Consider the following 21,762-nt stretch of genomic DNA (forward strand, 5'->3'; position numbering starts at 1 on the left):
TATTTAACACTACATACTAAGACTGAATAAATTGTTCCAGTTATTCCTAAAGAAGCCAGTATATGAGCCCACTTAGAAGAGAATTTAGTCCATTTATAGACTGGCATTTTAATATTTAAAATAGCATTACGTAACTGGTATGCTGCTACTCCACAATTACTAGAGAATAGAAAATTTAAGACACTTAACCACACAGTACTACAGTCTCCTCCAAGTCTTTGTTTTTATGCATGCAGAAGATGTATTAAGAAAAAATAGGAAATAGTTTACTTATGAGATCTCATGCATTGTGGGCCTGTACTTGCGTTGTAAGCTTCCAGCTGGGTTTAATTCTTGAATGTAGCTAGAAATTAGGCACATCCAGATGCCAATATTCTTTCGAAAGAATTAAAGTCTTTTAGACAAAGATTCCTATGAAATGTTATATGCCACTCCAGCTCCACTGTCCACCATTGTAAACCCCTGTCCAGTGCCTTGACCTAAAAATGAGGTGAGAGAGGCCTATAAGAAAAAGATCATTCAGCAGCTCTTTATTCATCCTCTGTGTAAGGATGAATGTTAGGAGAAATTCAAAGAAAGATAAGATGGCGTGTCTGTGCTCCTAAAACTTAATACTCTGAATGGAACATTGGAAAAAAAATTAAAATAAGTAAATAACTGTGTAAGACTTTAAAAAGCAATTCCATACTTCACAGATAATGTAATAGCATTGGAAAATAAATACACATGGTGTAATGTTAAATTGAAAAGTCAGCACAAAACTGAAAAAAATTATTCTTATATATAAATACTCACTCAGACAAAAAAGTATTTACAATGATTATACCCAGCTAAATACAGATTATCTTTATTTTTGCTTTATACTTTCTAATTTTCCAAAATAAACATGTATTTTATAGTCAAAGTTACTAAAATATATAAAGCAAAACATAACAGATTCATAAGGCAGTGTATTACAAAGTTCAAGAGAATGGTTCCATTAATGAAGTAATCCCTCCTGAACTGTGGTGGGTGGCCACCTTGGAGAATCAGTAGAATTCAGGAAGTGAGGGAGGAATAAGAGCATTCTCCATAGGTGGAACTGTATGAGAAAAAAACACACATGAAAGAGAAAAACCTAAAGTTTTATTAATCCCCTTAGCAGAAGCAGAACTGTTTTTCAGTTGAGAAGTTAGAGATCAAATTAAAAAGTAGAGAAAGTCCTTCAAAGCTAGGATAAATATTTAGCTTTTATCATAAAGCCAGTGAGCAAACATTGAAGGTTTTTGAGCAGGAAGATAACATGATTATAGGCTGCAGGTAGGAACACCAATCATAAGTAGACTGCAAAATTGTAGATACAGTATGATTGCGACTATATTTTAAAGTGCAATTAAAAGCCAAAATTATCAAAATAGAAAAAAATGCAACCTTCTGGTGGTGGAAATATTCAAAGAAATATACCAAAATGTTAATATTATATTAAAATGTTAATACCATAATATTAACAAAAATGTTAATGGTAGATATATTTTGTTAGTAAGAAGACAGGTGTTTTTCTTTAAACCACCTTTCTGAACTCTACCTTTTTGTTGTTGTTGTTAAGTATGTAGTACTTTCGAATGGGAAATATAAATTAACCAAAATATTGAGTAAGTCACAGCTCAAAGATATGTGTTTTGGACAACCAGACTTATTTTTAGGCATGTGTCAGCTTACCAGGAAATTAGCCAGATACTGAATACTAGCTATATTGCAGCCACATGGGTATGCTGACCTTAAAATAGGAAAAGGCCAGATTCCATTTACTCCACTGAGGCCTGCTTGGCAGCATCTCGTGTAAAATAAAGTTAAGTACTGAAGGGTCTAGTTATAACTCTGTATTCTCACTGGAGACATTTTATTGGCAGAAGGTTTTGAAACAACCAACCTCTTTTTTCATCAGTGGCAGAGATTCTGTTGTTGAGCCACTGGAATTAGATTAGGTTACTGTTAACACACAGGAAGCAAAAGATAAGTAAATAAATTTAACCTGGTTTGGCAGGTAGACAGAGGGCCACATGGCCTATAATTCTCTTCTAGATATTTGATCATGTTGGTATGGATATGTCTGACAATTCTAGTGACCATCCACAACTTCATTAAGAAAAATCCAAACATTGAAGAAGCAGCTTTTTTTTTCCTAGTAATAAATTTTCTCATGACTGTTTTACACATCAGCTTTGCGTTCTCCTTTTTTGGTTTCTAGGCAGTAGTAATGTTGGGGACACACTCCCCACTGGGCAGCTGTCCAACATACCATGGCGTCGGGCAGGGGTAAAGTACACAAACAATGAAGCCTATTTTGATGTTGTTGAAGAAATAGACGCAATTATAGATAAATCAGGTAATTGTGTGCATGTCATCTTATTTGGGGAAAAACAATTCATCTGACACAGATGAATAGAAAACTGAAGTCCTGGCCGGGCGCAGTGGCTCACGCCTGTAATTCCAGCCCTTTGGGAGGCCAAGGCAGGCGGAACATGAGGTCAGAGTTCGAGACCAGTCTGGCCAACATGGTGAAACTCTGTCTCTACTGAAGATACAAAAAATTAGCCAGGCATGGTGGCGCACACCTGTAATCCCAGCTACTCGGGAGGCTGAGGCAGGAGAATTGCTTGATCCCAGGAGGCAGAGGTTGCAATGAGACAAGATCACGCCATTGCACTCCAGCCTGGCTCTGTCTCAACGAAAAAAAAAAGAAAGGAAAAGAAAATTGAAGTCCTTTGGCAGTATGGTTTCAGTGGAAAGGCATTCATTATCTGATGATTTTTAAATCTGTTTGTTAGTTTATTTATTTATTTATTTGAGACGGGGGTCTCACACTGTTGCCCAGGCTGGAGTGCAATGACATGATCTTGGCTCACTGGAACCTTCACCTCCTGGGTTCAAGCGATCCTGCTGCCTCAGCTTCCCAAGTAGCTGGGATTACAGGCATGAGCCACCACACCTGGCTAAATTTTTTTTTTTTTTTTTTTGAGATGCAGTTTCACTCTTATTGCCCAGGGTGGAGTGCAATGGCGCAATCTCGGCTCACCGCAACCTCCGCCTCCCGGGTTCAAACAGTTCTTCTGCCTCAGCCTCCCGAGTACCTGGGATTACAGGCATGCACCAGCATGCCCAGCTAATTTTGTGTTTTTGGTGGAGATGGGATTTCTCCATGTTGGTCAGGCTGGTCTCAAACTCCTGACCTCAGGTGATCTGCCCGTTTCGGCCTCCCAAAGTGCTAGGATTACAGGCGTGAGCCACCACTCCCGGCCCTGGCTAATTTTTTGTATTTTTAGTAGAAACGAGGTTTCACAATGTTGGCCAGGCTGGTCTCGAGCTCCTAACCTCAAGTGATCCACCTGCCTTGGCCTCCCAAAGTGCTGGGATTACAGGTGTGAGCCACTGCACCTGGCCCATAAATCTGTTTATTTTGCCCATAGGTTACATATAATTTTCATAACCACTAGTTGAGGTCTGCCAAACATGTAAATCAGAACTCATAATGCCTTACTTTAAGCCAGTTATTACCCTATGTACCTCTACCCCTTGCTATTTATTCCTTCTAACATTTATTGAAAATCTACTATATACCATGCTTTTGCTACTACATTATGTGCAGTACTTCTGGTAAAAGCCCCTATCTGATTATTTTTCACTTTCTTTCTTTTTTTTTTTTAAGTACAGGGTCTTGCTGTTTTGCCCAGGCTGGAGTGCATTGGTGCAGTCCCTGCTTACTGTAGCCTTGACTTCCAGCTCATGTGATCCTCCTACCTCAAACTCCTGAGTAGCCTATAGTCCCAGCCAATCAGGAGGTACACGCTACACGCCACCATGCCTGGCTAACTTTTATTTGTTTTTTTTGTACAGACAGGGTCTCACCATGTTGCCCAGGCTGGTCTTGAACTCCTGGGCTCAAGCAGTTTACCTACCTCAGCCTCCCAAAGTGCTGGGATTACAGGCATCAGCCACCACACCCAATCTAATTACCTTTTTAACCAGACAAAACAATAGTACTCTATAAGAATCGTAAAATTTTATTATTAAAAATAGTAGCCGGGCATGGTGGATCATGCCTGTAATTCCAGCACTTTGAGAGGCCGAGGCAGGCAGATCACTTGAGGTCAGGAGTTTGAGACCAGCCTGGCCAACATGGTAAAACCCCGTCTCTACTATAAATACAAAAATTAGCTGGGCATGGTGGCAGGCGCCTGTAATCCCAGCTACTTGGGAGGCTGAGGCAGAATTGCTTGACCCCGGGAGGCAGAGATTGCAGTGAGCCAAGACTGCACCACTGCACTCCAGCCTGGGTGACAGAGTGAGACTCCATCTTAAAAAAAGAAAAAAAAAAAAGAAAAAAAATCTAGTCCTTCCCTTACATTTATTTTACACATAAGGAAAGCCCAGAAGGGTTAAGTGAACTGTTCCAGGTCACACAACTTGTTAATATGTAATGATTGCTTATTGTGCATTATAGTCAATATCTTCTCTTCCATGAGTCCCCTTTTCATTATAACATTCCATCTTATAGAATAATAGATTTTTGCCAGGCACAGTGGCTCACATCTGTAATCCCAGCACTTTGGGAGGCTTAGGCAGGAAGATCACTTGAGCCCAGGAGTTCAAGACCAGCCTAAGCAACATAGCGAGACCCCATATCTATCAAAAATTTAAAAGATTAGCTAGGCATGGGTTCCTTAATCCCACCTATTCAGGAGGCTGAGGCAGGAGGATTGCTTGAGCCCAGGAGTTCAATGCTGTAGTGAGCTATGTTCACACCACTGTACTCCAGCCTGGATGGCAGAGGGAGACCCTGTCTCTAAAAAAAAAAAAAGAGATATCTTTCTATTACGGATCCTATTTCTTAAAAGTTAACTTAGTCCATTTCATAATACACTTACCTCATTTTAAAATTCTATTGAAACCGGGCGCGGTGGCTCACGCCTGTAATCCCAGCACTTTAGGAGGCTGAGGCAGGTGGATCACGAGGTCAGGAGATCCAGACCATCCTGGCTAACACGGTGAAACCTCATCTCTACTAAAAATATAAAAACTTAGCTGGGCGTGGTGGCAGGTGCCTGTAGTCCCTGCTACTCGAGAGGCTGAGGCAGGAGAATGGCGTGAACCCGGGAGGCGGAGCTTGCAGTGAGCCCAGATAGCGCCACTGCACTCCATCCAGCCTGGGTGACAGAGCAAGACTCCGTCTCAAAAACAAAATTAAAAAAAAATAAAATTCTATTGCAAATGTTTTTGGTTTGTTTGTTTGTTTTATTTTGTTTTTGAGACAGGTCTCACATTGTCGCCCAGGCTGTAGTGCAGTGTTGTGGTCTCGGCTCACTGCAACCTCCACCTTCTGGGTTCAAGCGATTCTCCTGCCTCAGCCTCCCAAGTAGCTGGGACTACACGCACACACCACCACGCCTGGCTAATTTTTTGTATTTTTAGTAGAAACGGGGTTTTGCCATGTTGCCCAGGCTGGTCCCAAACTCCTGAGCTCAGATAATCCACCCACTTCGGCCTCCCTAAGTGCTAGGATTACAGGCATGAGCCACTGCGTCCTGCCAAATATGTTTTAAACTCATATCCAGTCATCTTACAGGGTTGGCTCCATAAAGGAGACAGTTTAATTTTCCTTAGAATTAGCATATTCTGGCTGGGTATGGTAGCTCACAACTGTAATCCCAGCACTTTGGGAAGCTGAGGTAGGCGGATTGCTTGAGCCCAGAAGTGTGAGACCAGCCTGGGCAACATAACAAGACCCTGTCTCTACAAAAAAAATACAAAAATTAACCGGGCATGGAGGTGCATGCCTGTAGTACCAGCTGCTTGGGAGGCTGAGGTGGGAGGATTGCTTGAGCCCAGGAGGTTGAGGCTGGCTATCATAGCACCACTACACTCCAGCCTAGGTAACAGAGCAAGACCCTGTCTCAAAAAAAAAAAATTATATTCACAGTGGCATACCTGTAGTCCCAGTTACTCTGGGGACCAGCTGGGACTAGCTAGTCAGACCTTATTTCTTATAAAAAAAGAATAATTACCATATTCCAACCAGAGTTAGGTATGGACCTTGTCCCCTGACCTGTTAATAGAGATGTAAAGCTTCAGTAAATCTGACACCCAGAGGGTATCTCTATTATTCTAGATGTAGTGATTGTTGGGCTAGGTGTCATGGCATGCACCTATATTCCCAGCTATTTCGGAGGCTAGGGCAGGAGGATTACTTGAGCCTGGGAGTGAGGCTGCAGTGAGCTATGATCGTGCAACTGTACTCCAACCTTGGCAACAGAGCAAGACTCTGTCTCTAAAAACAATAAATAAATAAAAATAGAAAGATACAGTGATAGCTCTAGTTAAGACTCATATTCCATTGATGTTATCTTCCTTTTTCTTTCTTTCTTCAGGATCTACAGTCTTTGCAGAAATTCAGGGGGTCATTGATGCTTGCATTAAACTATCTGGAATGCCTGATCTCTCCCTTTCTTTCATGGTAAGTTTTATTCTCCTGTTTTATAGCCTAATACATGTGAAGTACTAAATGAAATGATAAATATTGAGATAAGTTTGCATCTTAGATTGCAAAGGATTGTCTCAGAAATATTCCTAGCAGAATTTCCCAAGACAGCCCCTTACATGATGAGCGTGGTCTTTGTGGAAAGGCTAAGGGAGGTCTTTGCCTGAGTGTGCTAGAAGGGGCTTAAGATTGGCTGGCTGGCTGGCTTCTGCAAATATCCAGTATCATTTTTACTGAATAATTATTTGCTTTGCTGATATGAAAGGACATTGGTCTTTTGTATCATTTTAGAGTCAGCATGATATACTGCTAGGAACAATTAAGAGAACTGACTTCTGGTGTTGTCACCAGTTTGTTCTGACCTTAAGTCCTCTGAACCTCAGTTTTTTAATCTGTTAAAGGGAAATAATACTACTTGCCTTTTCTCCTTTATAGTTATTGAAATTCAAATAAAATAATGTACACAAAATATTTACAGACTTTAAAGCATTGTGAAACTATAAGGTTGTGTAGATGTGGTCATAAACTCTTCCATGACTGCTTTGTCTTCAGGGAACATATTAATTTGTCAAGGTATCTGAGTACAGTTCCCATATTCATTATAGTCTATGAACACAACTGTCTTCTGTTTTCCTGGCAGAACCCTAGGCTTCTGGATGATGTCAGCTTCCACCCCTGCATCCGGTTCAAGCGTTGGGAATCTGAAAGAGTTTTGTCATTTATTCCTCCAGATGGAAATTTCCGACTCATATCATACCGTGTCAGCTCACAAAAGTATGTTGATGCATCAGCCAGAATCTGCCATCATACATATCAAGTAGAACTCACCTTTCCCTGTTTCTTCCTGACAGTTGAGTACTTGAGGTCATCACTGCTCACTTTAACCATAGCTCACCAGGAGACCCAGTGAGAACTAGTGAAAATACGCACCTAAAATAATCAGTATACTTTGAATGTATGAGTGTAGAGTGGTACTAAGTGAGACTAGAGTAAAACCTATAGCCAAGAGCAAGCAAACCATACATAACCTGGGCAAAAGTTATGGTACCGGTCCTTTGCAAGGTTATGCATGGTCAAATTATGGCACTGGTTCTTTGCTCAGGTTATGCATGGTCCATTTTGCTCTGCTTCTGACAGCTGAGTACTTTGCAAGCAGAGCAAAATGGACCATGCATAACCTGGGAAAAACCATGAACCATTGCCATAATCTTACCATAGTCTGTAGACTTTGTGGCTAACAAGGAGACAGACCTACCTGTAGTTCGTGAGGACATTCCCCAACTTACCTGCTTCAAGTACGTCTTCTCTGCATTGAGTTTTTAAGGAACTGTTTAGCATTGAGGGGCCGGATGCGGTGGTTCACTCCTGTAATCCCAACACTTTGGGAGGCCAGTGTGGGCAGATCACTTGGGGTCGAGAGTTCTAGACCAGTCTGGTCAACATGGTGAAACCCTGTCCCTACTAAAAACACAAAATTAGCCAGGCATGGTAGCGTGTGCCTATAATCTCAACTACTTGGGAGGCTGAGGCATGAGAATCTCTTGAACCTGGAAGGCAGAGGTTGCAGTGACAGATCACACCACTGCACTACAGCCTGGCCAACAGGGTGAAACCCATCTCAAAAGAAAAAAAAAAATTTAGCATTGGGGATCGGAGTTATAGGTAGTTTGTTTCTTGAAAATACCAGAAGTTATTTGAGTAACATCATGACAGGACTCAAAAACAGAGAAATTATTTCTTGGCTCTTTTCTTTTTTTTTTTTTTTTTTGAGCCGGAATTTGGCTCTTATTGCTCAGGCTGGAGTGCAATGGTGAAATCTTGGCTTACCGCAACCTCCACCTCCAGGGTTCAAGTGATTCTCCTGCCTCAGCCTCCCAAGTATCTGGGATTACACGCATGCACCACCACGCCCGGCTAATTTTGTGTTTTTAGTAGAGGCGGGGTTTCTCCATGTTGGTCAGGCTGGTCTCGAACTCCAGACCTCAGGTGATCTGCCCACCTCAGCCTCCCAAAGTGCTGGGATTACAGGCATGAGCCACCGTGCCTGGCCTGTTTCTTGGCTCTTATCACATAGGAACTGTTTTCATTTATATAAAACATATTTTACAGTGGGATCGTAATTCATTTTAAACTGGAGCCATTTGTCCCAATTGTTTTTTTTTTTTTTTGGTTTGTTTTATGTTATTTTGTTTTGTTTGTTTGTTTTGAGACGGAGTTTCACTGTTGTCACCCAGGCTGGAGTGCAATGGTGTGATCTTGGCTCACTGCAACCTCTACCTCCTGGGTTCAAGCGATTCTCCTGCCTCAGCCTCCCAAGTAGCTGGGATTACAGGCACCTGCCACCGCTCCCAGCTAATTTTTGTTTTTTGTTATTTTTTTTTAGTAGAGAGGGGGTTTCACCATGTTGGCCAGGCTGGTCTCAAACTCCTGACCTCCAGTGATCTGCCTGCCTTGGCCTCCCAAAGTGCTGGGATTACAGGTGTGAGCCACTGCACCCAGCCGCCCCAATTGTTTATACTGTTATTAAACTTCAGATTTCTGTCTTGATTTGTATACAGTTCCCAGCACAGTGGTACCAGAACATTATGCTGTACTCAGCTCCCCCTTGCGTAGATGCTGAATCTGCAGTTCTAGAGGTACTGCCATCTTGGTATCCTTGGAGGATTAGTTGCAAAAATCAGGAGATGCTCAAGTCCCTTATATAAAATGGTGTAGTATTTGCATATAACCTATGCACATCCTCCTGTATACTTTAAATCATCTCCAAGTTACTTGTGATAGTACACTGTAAACACTGTGTAAATGATTGTTATACCATGTTGACTTTTTATTTTTATTGTTTTTTGTAGTTATATTGTTATTTTTTACTTTTTTTTTTTGTTTTTGAGATGGCGTCTCACTCTGTTGCCCAGGCTGGAGTGCAGTGGTGCGATCTCAGCTCACTGCAATCTCTGCTTCCCAGGTTCAAGCGATTCTCCTGCCTCAGGCTTCCACGTAGCTGGGACTACAGGCATGAGCCACCATACCCAGCTAATTTTTGTATTTTTAGTAGAGACGAGGTTTCACCATGTTGGCCAGGCTGGTCTTGAACTCCTCGCCTCGGCCTCCCAAAGTACTGAGATTACAGGTGTGAGCCACCGCGCCCAGCCCTAGCTAATTTTTGTAGAGACGAGGTTTCATCATGTTGGCCAGGCTGGTCTCAAACTCCTGACCTCAGGTGATCCCCTCCCACCCCCAGTCTCGGCCTCCCAAAGTGCCGGGATTACAGGCATGAGCCACCACGCCTGGCCAATTTTTTGAAATAATATTTTCAGTCCTCAGCTGGTCAAATTCAAGGATACAGAACTGTGACTACAGAGAGCCAACTCTGTAGTACCTTATTGTGGAGTTAAAGGCAGGGTAGGATACTCTGAACAGAGGTTTTCAGGATACCTCTGGAGCTGTCCCCACACCATTAATTGTGTTTGTGCTTTTGTATCTTTCTCTGTTTCTCTTTTTAGTCTAGTGGCAATACCAGTGTATGTGAAACATAGTATCAGCTTTAAGGAGAACAGTTCTTGCGGCAGATTTGATATAACAATTGGACCAAAGCAGAATATGGGGAAAACTATTGAAGGAATTACAGTGACAGTTCACATGCCAAAAGTTGTGCTGAACATGAACCTGACACCCACACAAGGCAGCTATACATTTGATCCAGTCACCAAGGTACAGCCACTTCAAATCAAGAGTGAGCAAGTGTTTCTGCAATCTATTTTGTGATTTGTGGGGAGGAATGGAGGGAAAGGTTTGGCACCTTGTTTAAAACTAAAGTTCGTATCAAAACCTAGAGAGCATACTGTGCTGTGCTTCTGCCACTGGCTGCAGAAGGAATCCTGCAGCTGCTACTGAGTAGATGAACAGAAAAGTGTGTCATTCTGTCCTTTTTCAGAGTGTGCCTTCACTCATCCATTATTAATCCAGAGCCTGACTCTGCTATCTAATAAGAAAGAAGTAAAAGCTTTTTTAAAAAGAGAAAACAATATGTAGATTGAAGAAGATACTATGATGGTCTATGAATTACTAAGTTTTCTGTATAAATTGATCATTAAGACATTTTTCTTCCTTTATAATTTAAAAGCATTATTTCTTACTCTTTCACAGGGCTAGGAAAGTTGCTTCCTCACTCTACTTAAATTTTCATGTAACACAGGGTTTTCAGAGAAACTGTAGCAGATGATTTTCTCTCAGCTTCCTGATTAGCTGGTAGATATGATTGTTTTCAATAGCAGAGTCATTGAGCTACCTGATAAATGAAAAGACATGTTTTTTGAATAACATCATAGAATGTTAAAGATTATTTAATACAGTTGTAAGGATTCAAAGAACCTCCTCCTGGAGACCACACAAGGCTGAGAAAGGGAGCTTCAGATTCCTGGCCCTTTCCCACAGCTTCAACTATGACAGCTTTGCTTTCTTTCTCATCTGCTGTTGAGCCTTCACATCGAAGATTTCATTTGAACAATGGGTTTCACAGCTAAAAGTTTTAAAAACACCATCTTAAGTCAATCTAATTATTTTACAGAAAAATAAACAGAGGCTGGGCTCAGTGGCTTACGCCTGTAATCCCAGCACTTTGGGAGGCCGAGGTGGGCGGATCACCTGAGGTCGGGAGTTCGAGACCAGCCTGACCAACATGGAGAAACCCCATCTCTACTAAAACTACAAAATTAGCTGGGCATGGTGGCGCATGCCTGTATCCCAGCTGCTTGGGAGGCTGAGGCAGGAGCATCGCTTGAACCTGGGAGGCAGAGGTTGTGGTGAGCCAAGATTGTGCCATTGCACTCCATCCTAGGCAACAAGAGCGAAACTCTGTCTCAAAAAAAAAAAGAAAAAGAAACAGGCCCAGAGAAAAGTGAAGATGGTTATGATGGAGAACATTTGAAATCAGAGGGCCTTAGGTTCAAATCCCAGCCTTACCTCTGACTAGCTATGTGACCTTGAGCAAGTCATTTGATCTCTGAGCCTTAATTTCCTCTGAGCTTTAATTTCCTCATTTGTAAATAGAAGACAAAAGCTACTTCACAGCCCTCAATGAGATAACATATGAATAGTGCTAAGCACGGTGCTAATACAAAAGAAAATGCTCAACAAATGTAGATTCTCTGCCCTCACTCCCCATTCAAAGTCAGAGAACTAATCAGAGGTAAACTCACTGTAGATGCCAGATCTCTTGTTTTCAAGAGACTGCACTTCAGTTTGTACAGAAGTTTATGATATCTTTGAACTTTGTTTTTGAGGGTTTGTCTTTAATAAATGGTTCTATTTGTTTTTCATTTTTTGTCTTTTTAAGGTACTAACATGGGATGTGGGAAAAATTACTCCACAAAAGCTCCCAAGTCTTAAAGGACTGGTAAATTTACAGTCTGGAGCCCCCAAACCAGAAGAGAATCCGAGCCTCAACATACAGTTTAAGATCCAGCAGCTTGCTATTTCAGGTAAGGATAAGGTTGACTTGTAGTTAAGGGTAATTGAGTTTTGCAAGCTCATTTATTAGGCACTTAGAAGAGTAACAAAAGTTTCCTTCTCTAGAAAGAGCAGTAGCCCATTTGCCTTTTACACTGTGCTTGGTGGGGCAGTCTCCCAGGCACCGACCAAATGATTTTGGAGAGCACCTTATTTCAAACAGCTTCCCCTCACCTCTGCCCTCATTTAAGCTCCAAAAAGGGAGTTATTCATATTTACAGAAAGTAGAATTGTACTTCACAGACATTCCCTGCCTGTGTGGGAATCTTAACCAAAACCATACCATCAAAGTGCAATAATTTGTAAATGATAGAAGAGACATTTCTTCCAAATGGTGGAAGGGACACTGGTTAATGTCAGACTTACCATATAGTGCTCATTGCTAACATTATATTGGTTGGGATGATGATAATTTATTCTTTTTCATTCTTTTTGATACAGGCTTAAAAGTAAACCGTTTGGACATGTATGGGGAGAAATATAAGCCATTTAAAGGAGTCAAATACGTCACGAAAGCTGGAAAGTTCCAAGTGAGGACATGAGCAGAGGCCAAAATTCCTCAAGACCAGTTTGTTTTCCAAGTGTCATTATGATGTATTACTATTAGGTACCAAGTGGGTGGGAATACATATTCTAGTTAAAGCATTTGTGTCTAGCTACACACCGCTAACAAAGTTGCTTAGTTATCAATGTAGGATTCTTAATGAGCTTTAAGCTAAGGAAACCTTTTAGTGACTTAGCTTATTTTGTATCTTTTCACTTAGGAAGATTTTGGAGGTGATTTTTTTCCATAGGAGGATACCATCTGACGGCTGCACATTGTAACAGTAAAGGCAGAAAGCTATAGTGATAACCTCTCTCCTAAAAAAGTTAACTGGTCTCATCCAGCAGAAGCTATCTTAAATATGTGATGTGTCAGGTGCAGCCAAATATGACACCTTCTGATCTTAGCCATCTCAAACCAGTATCTGTCCCAAGAGAGGAAATTCCCCCCACCCCCAGAAGTTTACAGAAAACTGCCTCTTCAAGTGTTTGCCTTATTCAGCTTTTCACTTGTGCCATTAAGCAAGCACTGTAGCAAAAGCCACTTCCACATGGCCCTGGCAGGGAGCATTGCTGCTCCATGCTCCATTCTCACTGTACTTGGTATTGTATTTTTTATAAATAAGATTTTTATGTAAAGCTTAGAATTTGATTTACAGGGACCTTGCTGCAGTAAATACCATCTCAATTTTGTGCCACTGGTTCAGCTGTTAGCACAGTAAAAAAAATCATTTGTATCAAAGGGGCAAATACTTTATTAAGGTAGTAAAAGGGAACATTACTTCTGCTTTTGGGAAGTTACTGCAAGCACAAGCATTTGTGCTTTTAAGCAAATTAAAGTAGCAAAAGAAAAACTTAAGTGAAACCTTTGCCATCTTCATGTTTTATAATATAAAGCTTACCCAACACCAGTTAAGCCATGGTTAACCTAAATGCCTCATGCCCCAGTTCAGCAAAAGGAGGAAAATGTGCCTGCCTCACAGTCATCAGTCTTTAAATCTTTTTTGTTGTTGTTCTTAAGGGGTTGAATTTGCCTGCATTCCTTGTCTTTAGGGGAAATTCCCTTTTCATATTGTGTGCTTCCCAAAGCTATAGTCATAGATTTCTTCCAGAAACTATTGTCATAATTGTCACTGGAGTGCTTAAATATACCTACTATACTGACAAAATACATGGAAGTGAGTTATAATGAGGCAGAAACAAAATCCTCGATAACACTGATGATACTCTACCGATCACCGTGGTTTTGGAAAGTCAGTCACAGTTGTATTATTGCACTCAACTTCATTGTGTCATTTTATTTAACTTCTTCATCTTGGTGGTCCTTGCCCAGTTATTTTGCCTCATTAGACATCAAGAAATGGAGAAAGACTGAAAGTTAAGATATTAAGTGCTTGTTCTTCATGTTTCCTTCTTGTTATTTATGCTATTCTCTTTGTGGCTGTATTCTTCTTTCAATCTTCTCAGCTTATAGCTGTCTTTCCCTTATGCTAAGGATAGCCCTTACACTCATCCCATCTATGCTGTCAAGGGCTGCTGGTTGGTGCTGGTACAAGGAGCCCACTGAGCAGTTTTCTTACCTTTGCCTGCCCTGCCTTTCATGGAATAAGAAAGGCAACGTTTTGCAGCTTCCAAATTTCTGAAGAAACTAATCTCAGATTGGCAGTTAAAGTCAAAATGTTGCCAAATATTTATTCCTTTTGCGTAAGTTTGGCTACCCGGTTCAATTGCTTTTTATTTTTAATGTCTTGACTCTTCAGAGTTCGTACCTCAAAAGAACAATGAGAACATTTGCTTTGCTTTCTTCTGAATCCCTGATCTCAACAATCTATACCTGGACTGTCCAGTTCTTCTCCTGTGCTGTCTTCTCTTCTATCCAAGTAGAATGTATGCCAGGAGCTCCTTCCCTCTAGCAATTTCTACTAAAATGTCCAAGTAGAATGTTTCCTTTTACAATCAAATTACTGTATTTATTAATTTGCTAGAATCCAGTAAATCATTTCGGTAGCTCTGGCTGTGCTATCAATAAAAAGATGAAAGCAACAAGTTGATTTTTTTTAGGTCTACTATTGATTGAACATTCTCCAGTGGGCAAGGCTCATTGTCAAAGCAGGGTGAACATGATCAGATTTTCTTCTGCATCATCACACAAGCTGTGAGTGTTGCTACAAAGCACTTCTCAGTACTCCTTCTCTAACCTCAGTATGTTAATAGCCATTCATACTTGGCTTAAGCATCACCATTCTGGCCACAGTCTGAGAGATTAGTGATCAAAGCTCCCTTCCCTATCACTACCACCACCTACTGATAACAAAGATTCCTGAATACTTAGTAGTAGTAAAATATTTTTCAAGCACAGAGTTACAGCTAATCCTGGATCACTTGTTCTAAATTCATAAGGGAGTATATCAAGAGCAAATGAAGTAAATGATTCTTTCCTGCGTGTGGGAGTCACCATCAGTTTATTCAAAGGGGGTTCCTGTGATAGGTTCATTCCTTAAGTGGTGCCACAGAAGGACCCTAGGAAAATGCTGATCTTGTCCTGAGAGACAACTGATTTGAGAAAATGATTATACCACAGCAGGAAGGCAGCACCAGTGAACATATGGTAAATGGCAAAAACAAGACAGTTTTAGAAACTGCTAATTCAGTAGTAGCCTTGGACTTTCCTTTAACTCAAGCAGGCTGGAATCTGTCTTTATAGTTGGCAACTTTCCAAGATAAAGCAGTGATAATAGCAGTTGGCAACACTAAATATCAATATCATCACCCTTTAATGACATGTTACCCCTTTCAGATCTAGAAAATCAGGCAAAAAGTGATGTCCCAACTCTACTCTAAAAACCTGCTCCTACTATTTTAGTCAGTGTTTCTTTAAGGAAGAAGAGGACTATGTCCCCAAGAGCTAACTCTGCCTTATAGCCCTGGTGGATCCCTGAAAACCCTATTTGTTCTATACTGGGCTTTGGAATATGAAAAATGGACCTGTGTGGCTGGGCGTGGTGGATCACCTGTAATCCCAGCACTTTGGGAGGTCAAGGTGGGCGGATCACTTGAGGTCAGGAGTTCGAGACCAGCCTGGCCAACATGGTGAAACTCCATCTCTACTAAAAATACAAAAATTAGCCAGGCGTGGTGGCGCACGCCTGTAATCCCAGCTACATGGGAGGCTGAGGCAGGAGAATTGCTTGAACCTGGGAGGCAGAGGTTGCAGTGAGCTGAGATTGCACCACTGCACTGCAGCCTGGGCAACAGAGCAAGTCTCTGTCTTGCAGCGGGGGGAAGGACCCTGTGGTACTCCTACAAACTTAACAACTTTAGCTTTTCGGGGAACAGTGGTGGTCTCCACAGATAGCTAGAATCTTCTAAGATGAAAACAAACTTTCATCCAGCTGCTTTCTGCCTACTGTTAACCTTTGCCACTTCCATTCTTTCAAGTGTGTAATCCCCAGGGTTGTCTTGTATTACACACATCCTTGTTAAGTAAATATACCACCGTTGATTTCTTCTTCCAGTGCAACATTTGGATTAAATAAAAATCTTTAGTTTCCAGATCTTGAGGATTAGTTTCATTGGCTAGTCATCAAAACAAAGGAGAAACCTGACCTAAAAGTTCTTGCTAAAGTAACATACCCATCATTTAAAGCATTTTTTATACAAATGCATTTTATTGTTTTAAACAGAACAAAAGAAGAGGCAGAAAATATTTGCATGTAACAAATCCTAGCTTATAAATGTAGTTTTTTAGCAGTGATGTCTCTAATCATCATTCAGGGATTTTTTTTTTTTTTTTTTTTTTTAATTTGCTTCACTGTGTCTTGAGCACTGATATTGGAGAAAAGCACATCCGGCATAAAGTGTAAACCAGTGTCTCAAACCACTGGAAGAACCGGGAGAGCAAACATGATTTTTCTTATTTCCTCTAAGTAATCTTTAGTAAAACAACAAGTGATCTTTGGCATAGATTCATACTTTAAAGGCATTAATATTGCATTTATATCAGGCAAGCAACTATACAAATATGCTGAGGGCCTTGAAAATAATCATCCTCATTTTAAAGGAAATAGTGAAAGCCTGAGTGTACAGGACCAACTTAAGTTTTACACATTCGATGTTGGGAACTAACACACAGCGATGGGTGGGAAGGAAGGATGTTCAGGCAAGGGTTCTTACTCCTTTACTCATCTGGTTCTGGCTTTGGGAAAAAATAAGGTTTCATGTGCTGGGAAATACTTAGCAGTAATAAGTACCAAAAAGGAAACACTGCCCTCTCATTTTGCCTAGCAGGAACTTATTGTGGTGATAAGAAATACGAAACCCATTACTCTCTTGAACCCCATACTTGGGAGTAGATGCAGAGAGCTTGGTTGTAGTTGGTTGCAGGGAGGTAGGAATTACAGGAGTGGTATTTCCCATTGATTCATCTTCAGCAGCATTAGAATTCTAGTCTGCAAATACCACTCTCCCTTAGGCAGGAAGTGTCCTTCAGACAGGGCTGCCTTGCCATTAAACACTCTTAGGGGACAAGCACTCATTCTTAGGACTGAATTTTAAAAGGATACAAAGGATCTTTTAGAGTTACAGATGAATAAACACCTACATGTCTTTAAAATCTTGTTTAGAAAGGGTGTGGAGGAAGGCTACAAAAACCAGGATAGGAGACATGTTTTGGTTAAAATTAAAATGCAGCATTTCAGCTCAAAATGAACAGTTAAGAGCTAAGAATGAATGATAAGGCCTCAGCACAGACCTCTGCAGGCAGTGACTAAGCATGGAGTGCCGGGAGTGGCCCTGCTGGGAAGATGGCAGGGCCACACCCTGGCTACTCTGCCCTTCCAGTGGCAGAGAGCACCAGGACACAGTGTGTTCATGTGATGGCTACCTTGGCGGGCTGAGGCAGGATATGGGACGGGAAGTTTCCCTAGCACAGACATTGCTCGGGGCATGGTGAAAGCAGAATCATATGATTCTGTGATTTCTTCCTGACAGTGAAATACAGTTTTATATTGTGGGAAACTAGAAGGATTAAACTGAGGAAGTGCAGGAAATGAATCCAGGCCCCATATGCTGGGGCTCCACAGAGGCCACCTTCCCCTGTAGCAGCGAAGCTCACTTCTGAAAAGGACCCAGGTAGCACAGCCCAGGGAAGGAAGGCATGGTTGGCAGCAACATGGAAAGCTCAAAACAATTTTTGGAGGCACAGCAGTTTTCTTCTTAGTAACTGATTTGCCTGGGTCCTGGGTCTTGGGAGTCTGGAAGAGTGAATGGGAGCCAAGGAAAGAGAAACAGAGGGAAGTGTCCCCTAGGGAACAAGGGCAGAGCAGGGTGTCTGGCTAGTGTTCACTTGGATTCTGAGCTTATGTGAAGTCCACGGGCTAGAAACCCAGTCTGCCTGTTGGGATAGAGGGTGCACAATTGTAACTGTGTTTGAGAATACAGGCTTTATACAGAAACACATTTCAAAGTGTCCATGAAAAAAGAGTATAAATGTTTTCTAATTTGAAGAGGCCCCCATTCCTTTCTGATGTGTCAGGCCAGGATGTGATTTTTCAGCTCCCAGCAACTCTGGGCAGCTCCTGGGACTCAGATCATTTTCCTTCTTTTTAGTAGAGGTTTCTGTGCCAGCCAGGCTCAGCCAGGTGCCTACTGGTACCAGGGAGTCTTTCTAACCCAGCGCAGTGTAAATCCAGCATCTGTTCGAATTTTGATTGAAGCAGCTTCTGCTTCCCGCACAGTCTCCTTCACAGACTGCATGAGGTTCTGAGCGTTGTGAACCAGCATCTCTGTGGCCTGCAAGAAAAGAGGTACCTTCCGTTACCCAGAGTCCCTGATGCAGGCCTGTCTCTAAAATAGGTTTCAGCCAGGAGTGGGATGCAGCTAACCCCACTGGTACCTGGCATCCCCCATATTTGCTTGCATCACTAGGGATTTTCCCAGATGCAAAAAGAACCCAAAACTGGCCATTGCTGATTGTGTACTGTGGCTTCAGATAGCCTACAGCATGTCGTCCTTCTTGGTCTTCAAACATGCTTCTCCCTCAGGACTTGCTGTTTCCTGTACCTGGACTGCTGTTTCCTGTACCTGGACTGCTCTTTCCCCAGGGATCCCCTCACCTTCAGATCTTTGTTCACTTGTCACCTTGGTGAGGATTTCCTGCTCATTCTTTTTTTGAGATGGAGTCTTTCTCTTTCATCCAGGCTGGAGTGCAGTGGTGTGATCTCGGCCACTGCAGCCTCTGCCCCCTGGGGTCAAGGATCCTCCTGCCTCAGCCTTTGAGCAGCTGGGACAATAGGTACATGCTGCCATATCTGGGTAATTTTTTTATTTTTTGTACAGATGGGGTTCCGCCATGTTGCCCAGGTTGGACTCGTACTCCTGGGCTCAAGTGATCTGCCCACCTCAGCCTCCCAAAGTGCTAAGACTACAGGCATGAGCCACTGCGCTCGGCCTTATTTTTTCCATTGAACCTATCATCACGAACTGATACACTACATATTTTACCTAGGTTGTTTGGGAGTTTTGAGATTTTTTTCTGTATTCACACTAAAATTTAAGTTATACAGAGTAGATTTTTGTCTATTTTGTGCACTGTCATACCCCCAGTATTTAGGATGGTGCCTGGCACACAGGAGGTATTTCATAAATATTTAATTAATAAATTTTAAAAACAACCAAATGAACAAACCAAGCAACCAACCACCTTAAACCCATGAAAATCTAAATAGGTTAATCTTTCAAACACACAAACTTATAGGACTGAAATCACATTGGTACTCTACCATAGAAAGTCAAGGATCTTGGCAATTCATCAGCCCAGTAATTCTTAGCTATTTTTGAGTCATACATCATTTGAGGATTTAATGGAGGTGGTGAATTCTCCCCCAGAAAAAATGCACACCTGCATAAAATTTGTACACTCAGTTTCACAGGCTCTGATGAGTGTAACTGTGGGCTGGAATTCCTCATCAGTTGTTCTTTTCACTTGGTCAGCAAAGGGACTCAGGCCCAGAGACATTCATAGAGTGAGGATTAGGACTCAAGATTTCTGACTTATAGTCCTATGGGTTTTGTTTTTGTTTTTTTGTTTATTTTATTTTATTTTATTTTATTTTTTGAGATGGAGTTTCGCTCTCGTTGCCCAGGATGGAGTGCAATGGCACAATCTCAGCTCACTGCAACTTCCACCTCCCAGGTTCAAGCGATTCTCCTGCCTCAGCCTCCCAAACAGTCCTGTGTTTTTTCCATTCTACCATACTGTCAATTTCTACCCTTTTTAAAATTGGAATATTTAATGGAACATAATAGATATTCTCAAGGCATATTTTTAGTGGTTAATTGATTAACTCTGTGATTAGGCCTGAATCTCAGTCTTATCCTTACTTCCCCATTTTTTTCCACCTTTCTTTGGACAGAAGAGATCACATGACATAGAAACAGCAAAGTGTGCAAACGCTGCATAGAATATATGGAAATTAGGTGTGAAGATACAGTTCCCATAGTTTGGGAGAAGAGAGGATTAGGGTGAGAGTTGTTGGATTAGAATATGGTAGCAGAAGCAACAATAATGGCACCAAGAAGAATGGCCGCCTTATTTCCTCTAAAGTGCCCCAGTGCCCTATCTCCTGGCCTAGAGATCAGAAACAGCTGTTCTTTCAAACTATTTTTGAGTTCCTCACGGGGGGTGGGGGGAATTGTGTCTCTTAATTTTTTAAACTCCCTTACCACCTAATATAGTGCTTCACCTTAGCCCATGTGTGATGAGCCCTGTGTGGCTAGTCCAACAAAACTATGTACCCCATGTGTGAGGAGCCCTTTGTGGGCAGTCCATGTGGGAATCCTGCTCAGAGCAGGGCCTCCCGGAGGGGAAATAAGGAGAGTAACGGGTGCTCAAATGAGGGTTTCCTGAAAGACCTGGGCCAAGATTCCGGGAAGGAGGACAAACTTGGGTGATTGCTAAGGTATATGCAGGAAGCAGTGGTTAAGAGAACCTTCTCAGCATCCTTATTTCTATCTCTGTCAGAGAAACCTAAAGAGAATATAAGAGAAGCATCTCCTCTGAGCTGTCATTTCAGTTTCAGCACAGGCCAAACTACCTCATGCCCCAGAAAAGCCTGCACTGCTCATCCTCCCTGAGGCACTAACACACAGAGAGCTGAAAAGCGGACATTCTCTCCAGCCAGAAACATACAGTGAGTTGAAATGAACAGGCACTGGAGGCCTCAAAAGAGCCAAACTTATTTCAAGGGTAAGGAACTGAGTAGAGTCCTAACTGCCACTGATCCATAGTGTTATTTCAGACACTTAACCTCTCTAGACCTCAGTTTCCTATCTGTAAAATGACAAAAGTTGCCCAAGAGCAATTCCAGATTCCTTTATTTATTTATTTATTTATTTATTTATTTATTTATTTATTTTGAGATGGGGTCTTGCTATCTTGCCCAAGCTAGTCTTGAACTCCTGGTTTCAAATGATCCTACTGCCTCAGCCTCCTGATCCTACTGCCTCAGCCTCCTGAGTAGCTGGGACTACAGGTGCACACCACCACGCCTGGCTCCCAATTCCTGGTTTTTTGTTTTGTTTTGTTTTTTCAAGACAAGAGTCTCACTCTGTCACCCAGGCTGCAGTGCAGTGGTGCAATCACAGCTTACTGCCTTGACCTTCTGGGCTTAAGCAATCCTCCCGCCTCAGCCTCCCAAAGTGCTGGGATTACCTGCATGTGCCACTGCACCTGGCCCCAATTCCAAATTTCTGATGTATCTATCCAACACTGACTTTCCCCTCCTGAGAGAGTCTGAGTGCATCCCACATACTGAATACTCGATACTCGATTAAGAGGTAAAATTTCCCCAAAGCAGAGTTAAATTACTGCAAAACGGCACAGAAGCTGCCAGCCAGAAACCAAAAACAGCTGCCACCTACCTGCTCAGACTCCTCATCACTGATGTTGGTCCGGCCCAGCATGGTGGCCTTCACTGTGGACAGGATTTTGAGCTGGGTGCTTATGGTTGGGATTCGCTCACATACCTAAAGAGAAAGTTTAATTTGGTATGTTTCTCTGTTTGCCTTGCCCACAAGCTCCTTGAAAGCAAGACTTATCTGTCTCTGTATTCCCAGCGGCTGGCACAGAAAAGGCACTCAATAAATAAGCAGCAGAATTCCACTTGTTTTTCCCCCTAGGGTCAGTACAATCCCTTTCTCCA

General features: G+C 41.9%; 2 protein-coding genes across 5 annotated transcripts in view; one reads left to right on the forward strand and one right to left on the reverse strand.

The window, feature by feature from the left end:
• AP3M1 (adaptor related protein complex 3 subunit mu 1) overlaps positions 1-14,605 on the forward strand; it is a 29,352-nt gene extending 14,747 nt beyond the window's left edge. For 2 of the 3 annotated variants that reach the window (XM_054503676.2, XM_054503677.2), the window contains 6 exons: positions 2,228-2,365; positions 6,405-6,490; positions 7,155-7,288; positions 10,015-10,222; positions 11,847-11,991; positions 12,461-14,605. In XM_054503676.2, coding sequence (XP_054359651.1) covers positions 2,228-2,365; positions 6,405-6,490; positions 7,155-7,288; positions 10,015-10,222; positions 11,847-11,991; positions 12,461-12,561 — 812 coding nt within the window. In that variant the 3' untranslated portion in view covers positions 12,562-14,605. Of the gene's footprint in view, positions 1-2,227; positions 2,366-6,404; positions 6,491-7,154; positions 7,289-10,014; positions 10,245-11,846; positions 11,992-12,460 lie in introns of those variants that run through there. The other variant, XM_054503678.2, reaches the window with a different exon arrangement.
• Positions 14,606-16,210: 1,605 nt separating this feature from the next.
• The window catches only part of VCL (vinculin), a 121,204-nt gene continuing 115,652 nt past the window's right edge, over positions 16,211-21,762 (reverse strand). For both annotated transcript variants that reach the window (XM_054503674.2, XM_054503675.2), the window contains 2 exons: positions 21,482-21,586; positions 16,211-18,352 (listed from right to left, as the gene is read on the reverse strand). In XM_054503674.2, the coding sequence (XP_054359649.1) occupies positions 18,206-18,352; positions 21,482-21,586 (252 nt within the window). In that variant the 3' untranslated portion in view covers positions 16,211-18,205. The remainder of the gene's footprint in view (positions 18,353-21,481; positions 21,587-21,762) is intronic.

The sequence above is a fragment of the Pongo pygmaeus genome, chromosome 8 (genome assembly GCF_028885625.2).
Source record: "Pongo pygmaeus isolate AG05252 chromosome 8, NHGRI_mPonPyg2-v2.0_pri, whole genome shotgun sequence".
Lineage (NCBI taxonomy): Eukaryota > Metazoa > Chordata > Mammalia > Primates > Hominidae > Pongo > Pongo pygmaeus.